The sequence below is a fragment of the Stylophora pistillata genome, chromosome 6 (assembly GCF_964205215.1).
Source record: "Stylophora pistillata chromosome 6, jaStyPist1.2, whole genome shotgun sequence".
In the NCBI taxonomy this organism is placed as follows: Eukaryota; Metazoa; Cnidaria; class Anthozoa; order Scleractinia; family Pocilloporidae; genus Stylophora; species Stylophora pistillata.
This window is the reverse complement of record NC_142524.1, coordinates 30,539,638-30,545,198: the sequence shown is the minus strand read 5'-3', so window position 1 is coordinate 30,545,198 and position 5,561 is coordinate 30,539,638. Positions and strand designations below refer to the sequence as shown.

Genomic DNA, 5,561 nt, shown 5'->3' with positions numbered 1-5,561 from the left:
TTTTTCTTGGCCAGCGGTAATAAGTAAATCCAAACTAGGGTCGTGTAATATTAACCAAAAAGAAAATGGCGCCGGTGAGCCTCAAAACTCAGTTACGTTCAGAATAGTTTTTCACGGAAAACAGTATGGGACTGTTGACTATTTTAAAGAAGATGAAGCAAAAGGAGAAAGAGATGAGAATTCTGATGCTGTATCCTTTGATGTATTGTAGGAAATATCCGTTTTCAGTGTGTTGTTTTTTGGAAGATGAAATACAGTAATAGTGCCCAAGGTGTATCAGTTGGTTTGGCAGGACAAAATATTGGATTGTACCCTTGACTTTGCTCTACAGAGGACTTGATAATGCTGGAAAAACAACTATTTTAAAGAAGTTCAATGGAGAAGATATCAACACAATAGAACCTACTTTAGGATTTAATATCAAAACCCTAGAGCATAAAGAGTAAGGAATAATGTCAGTGCCTGTGTTTTATTTGTCGTTCAGTTTGTCAGCATCCCTGCCTGTCCTTCTGTTTTTCCATCTGTTTCTGTATATCTATCTCTGTGAGTGTTTGACTGTACATGTGTCTGTCCACCTGTCTGTATGTCTGTGTGCATTTATCTGTCTTTCTGTTTCACTATGAGTGTGTGTCTGTAGATGTGTCTGTCAGCCTGTCTGTATGTCTGTGTGCATTTATCTGTCTTTCTGTTTCACTATGAGTGTGTGTCTGTACATGTGTCTGTCAGCCTGTCTGTATGTCTGTGTGCATTTATCTGTCTTTCTGTTTCACTATGAGTGTGTGTCTGTGCTTCTGTCTGCCTGTTTGTTACCAGTTGGTCTGCATTCATGCTTGTCAGTCCATCTGTCTGTCTACCCATCCATTCATCCCTTTTCCCTTTTCATCCACCATCCACTTTCCCACTTATATGTTTGACAGAGTAAAGGTAGGTAGGTAGGTAGGTAAAGTCTGTAAACGAGCCAGTTAACCAGCAGGCCAAGTGGCTCATCCAGTCAGAAGTTATCTTGGTTTCCTTAGCATAAAGCAAGTAGGAGTGTCTTTACCCCTCCCTTAGATGTGATACCATCCGTGGCAAGGTTTTCCCAGCTCCCCTCTCCCTTGGCATTTCACCAGGCTTCCCTGTTAATTTGCTGTTACCTATGCTGCTGGGTATAGCGAGGCAGTGTGAGAGTAAAGTGTATTGCCCAAGAACACAGCACAGAAACCCTGCCAGGTTTTGAACCAGGAACTCTTAACCCTTTAGCTCCCATGAGTGACCAAGACAGAATTATTTTACTCCTTACAATATCAGCACAATTATATCAAGCAGACAAGTGATGAGAATAAAGAAATAAAATATGAATAAGGGGATTATTAGTTGATCCAAAACCTAATTCTCTAAACTAACATCATTAGAATTGTACGGCAGAAAGTAAGGAGAATTAATAATTGAGATCTCAAGGGTGAAAGGGTTAACCCAGAGTGCAGCACTAATCGTTTGGCCACCATGTCTCCCAATGTCATCAGTGTTGTGTTGTCTGTGTACAATACCTTTATTCACTGAAGGTTAAAATTATCCTTGGTTATGTAAACTATGTATTTACAAATCTTTATAGAGGGTAGCCCAGTTTAACAGATAGCTAGTTTAAATGGGACCTTGTGAACACCCACCCATCCCACCCCAGGGGAGGACATCCACCACACAGTAATCTTGTGCGTGGGAAATTAATGTCTCCTACCCCTAACCCTGCTGGAGACGGGACCTACAGTTTATTCGTCCTTATCCGAGAAGACTAGAATATCTATCCATTTCTTGATATTATAGAAAGGTAGCAAATTCTCCTCAGTTATTTTAAGACCATGAGTATTGGTCTGGCCAGGGCTCAAACCCTCAACCTCCCGCACGACACAATCTGGCGCTCTAATCAATTGAGCTAACTGGGGAGCGGTTGCAACCTTTTTTTTTTTGCAGTTGAAAAATTTTTGGGCTGGTTATTTACCGGAGGTCTAATCCAAACCACAGTTTTATGTAAGCAGTGCGTCTCAGGGATTCTCTACAATAAATTAAACAGTTGTGTGGATGCGAATAAGGGGATGTGAATGCAAGGATGTGGATAAGGCGACTAAATTCAACTGTGTTGTTTTAGTGTATACAAAAATAACTTGTGGATTAAACTTGATTGTAAAAGTACTATGGAATCAAGAAGAGTATGACATTTTTTAATTCAGAAGACATGTTTCGATGTTACAAACATCATTGTCAGTTGCAGACTATTTGATGTTGACTATTTGACGATGATGTTCGTAACATCGAAACATGTCTTCTAAATTAAAAAATGTCGTACTTTTCTTGAAGATAATGATTTGCTTTCTGCTCTCTCAACCTTTTGGTATTATAGATTCAAGTTAAATATTTGGGATGTTGGAGGACAGAAGTCTCTTCGATCATATTGGAGAAATTATTTTGAAAGCACAGATGGTTTGATATGGGTGGTGGATAGTGCTGACAGAAGAAGGCTGGTGGACTGCAAGGAGGAATTGAAAGGTCTCCTTCTAGAAGAGGTAACCGGAGTATTCAAAAATAGTAGGCTTTTTACCAAGGGCAGACTGTATTTAAGAACTAAATAATTTGGATATATCAACAAAGTTGAAATGGTAAATTGGCCACTGTAACGATTACAAAAGCTGACATTTCAAGCGTTAGCCCTTCGTCAGAGCGAATAGAGGAATTGTGGGTTGTGTGTGCTTTTAAAGGTAGAAAAACTTAGCTCCATTTTCTGCCTGTAAAAGCACACACAACCCACAATTCCTCTATTCGCTCTGACGAAGGGCTAACGCTCGAAACGTCAGCTTTTGTAATCATTACGGTGGCCAATTTACCATTTCAACTTTGTTGATATATCCAAATTATTTTGTTATCCCCACCGACACAGCCCCAAACAGTTTCTTTAGAAACTATCAGCCTTTATTCATTTGTATTTAAGAACTAGCCATGCTTTAAGGATTTCACATAATTTATGTCTATGGTTAAGTTGTGTGTGTACATGTTACAGTTAGATATTATGTTCTACTCCCTGACAACTACAACTAAAGCTTTGGAAGCAAAATAAAAGAACTTAACCAAACTACTCACCTTATGATTTGAGAGGCACAAGGCTTTACAAGATTGGCATCTTATATATATATTTAACCACATTTGTTTGTTATGGGTTTTAACTTTCTAATGTAATTTTTCCTTTTCAAATAATTTAATTTTACTCACCCAGAGGCTTGCAGGTGCTACTCTATTAGTGTTTGCCAATAAGCAGGACCTGCCTGGTGCCTTGTCTGCTGAAGACATCAGAGATGTGAGTATCGTATTATCTGTAGAAACTGTTACGTTTTTGATACAATTTTACCAACTGTTTGCCCCTTTCACTCCCGCGATCTATTTAGTAATTCGCTGTACTGTATGCCATACAATTTTTATGGTGTAAGTTTGGGGAATTTGATATTGGATCAACTAATGGTCCCCTACTTGATATTCTTTTACATTTTCATTTTCATGAGGTGTCTGCCTGATAATGTATTGATATTGTAAGGAGAAGTTCTGTCTTGGTCACTCCTGGGATTGCAAGGGTTAAGTATTGTTGCAACTCATCAGTAATAAAGACTATATTGTGTGATTAGTTTAGTTTAGTTTAGTTTATTAGCTTCGCCGACATGTAGGGACACAGCCACAGCTTGCGCCAATTACGGTGAGCCCAGTAAACCCACCCATCCCACCCCGGGGGAGGACATCCACGACACAGTGATCTTGTGCATGGGAAATTAACGTCTCCTACCCCTTACCCTGCAGGAGATGGGGCCTACGGTTTATTCGTCCTTATCCAAGAAGACTAGAATATCTATCCATTTCTTGATATCATAGAAAGCTAGCAAATTCTCCTCAGTCATTTTAAGACCATAACCATTGGTCTGGCTGGGGCTGAAACCCTTGACCTCCCACACAACACAATCCGGCACTCTAACCATAAAAGTGCAAGATGTACATGTATTTCTAAGGGCAGATCCAGAGAAAGTACTTGATGAAAAAGTATACTCTAGAAGCATTGCAAATATCAACCTCTTGTAGCCTTGTGAGATTTTCAAGAAATACCTAACCATTTGTAAATTGTCTTCACAATAGACCCTGGGTGTGGCCACACAAGTGCACTACAGTTTAGTTCACATCAGAGTTTACGTGTTATTGACTGGCACAGTAAAATCAAATCAGACAGGAATTTATTATTAAAGAGGAAAAATTGTCTTAGAAAGAAGGAGGCTTCAATCCTTTGACCATCTTTAAAGCTGCTTCAAGTATCTTAGAGGAGTCATTGTTATTATCTTTTTCTATCATCAGGCTCTTGATTTGGAATCCATCAAGACACATCATTGGAACATTCAGTGGTGCAGTGCAGTTACAGGAGAGAAGCTTTTGGATGGCATTGACTGGATTATCTCAGACATTGCATCAAGAATATTTACAATGGACTGACACAATGTCTGTGGACTTGTTTTGGAGAATATATCTTAAAATTGCCGTGGAAAAGCGGTCATATTTAAGACGCAAGGCAAGGATGAGTAAACTTCAAGATTATGAAACCAAACCAATTGTCTCAGCCTTGAAACAAAAATGTAAGGACTGCAAGATAAACTCCTTCATTTATTGTGAATTTGGACTTTATACTGAAGAACCATACTTCAAGACGATTAATTTTATGGTTGTTAATATTTATGAACATGCAAGATAAATGAAAGATTACCTGATAATAAAAATATGAGGTATTCAACTTTTTTCCCCATACATTGCTTCTTACATTTTATTTTCTCAATCAAATTGAGCACAAAGCTGCTAATTTTTGGGATGAATGCCATGGTGAGAAATACTGATGCCTCACCCCCCCCCCCCCAGAGATCCAGCTCTCAACCTTTAATTTCTGTTTGAGTGGAGGAATTACAACAGCACTGCAGTGGCATATTCCTACCATAGTTGGTTAACATTAGGCATGATAGTGTTCCAACAAAGTTGTTGTGAGACTCAGCAGGCTTAAGTATAGCATTGACACACTCAAACTTTAACTGAATGTATAAACCTAAGTGAAGACAAATAAATCTGCATTTGAGCACAAAATAACTTCACTAACTACCATGGGGTTGCTATACATTTCAATGTCCAAGAACACTCATCCTTGATGTTGATTTGTTAGTCAGTCGGCTAGTTAAATCTCCTTGGTTTGTAACATTTGTTAAATTATCGATTGCACAGTAATTTGTAAAATAGGTTAAGGCTGGACAGGATTCACTGAGTAATTCTCATGTTGCATCAGCTAAGTTGAGCAAAAAGTAAGGGCTATTTGCAGTCGCAGATCCAGACGTTGTGTTAAGGGAGGGGGTAGGCATTTTTTTGTGTGTATTCACCTACCAGCTTTTCTTCTCTGCATTTTTTTTTTCACCCAAAGTAAGGGGGGGGGGGGGGGAAGTGGGCCTTCCCTAGAAATGCCACTGATTTGTAATTGAGAATTGATATGATTATAAAATTTACATAATTGAGATGTTTATTCA

General features: G+C 38.8%; 1 protein-coding gene across 1 annotated transcript; it reads left to right on the top strand.

Annotated features, from left to right (window-relative positions):
* Positions 1 to 50: 50 nt before the first annotated feature.
* Positions 51 to 4,636, top strand: LOC111339266 (ADP-ribosylation factor-like protein 2). Its single transcript, XM_022945885.2, has 5 exons — positions 51 to 190; positions 332 to 442; positions 2,378 to 2,540; positions 3,245 to 3,325; positions 4,360 to 4,636. Exons 1-5 carry the CDS (start codon positions 126 to 128, stop codon positions 4,492 to 4,494), a joined length of 555 nt encoding a protein of 184 aa, XP_022801620.1. The 5' UTR covers positions 51 to 125; the 3' UTR covers positions 4,495 to 4,636.
* Positions 4,637 to 5,561: the final 925 nt, after the last annotated feature.

Excerpts from the sequence above, each read along its gene's own strand:
- LOC111339266 (XM_022945885.2), top strand. The coding sequence starts at position 126 with ATGGGACTGTTGACTATTTTAAAGAAGATGAAGCAAAAGGAGAAAGAG. Across the intron at positions 443-2,377 it reads AAAACCCTAGAGCATAAAGA|ATTCAAGTTAAATATTTGGG; the intron begins GTAAGGAATAAT and ends TTGGTATTATAG. Across the intron at positions 3,326-4,359 it reads CTGCTGAAGACATCAGAGAT|GCTCTTGATTTGGAATCCAT; the intron begins GTGAGTATCGTA and ends TTCTATCATCAG.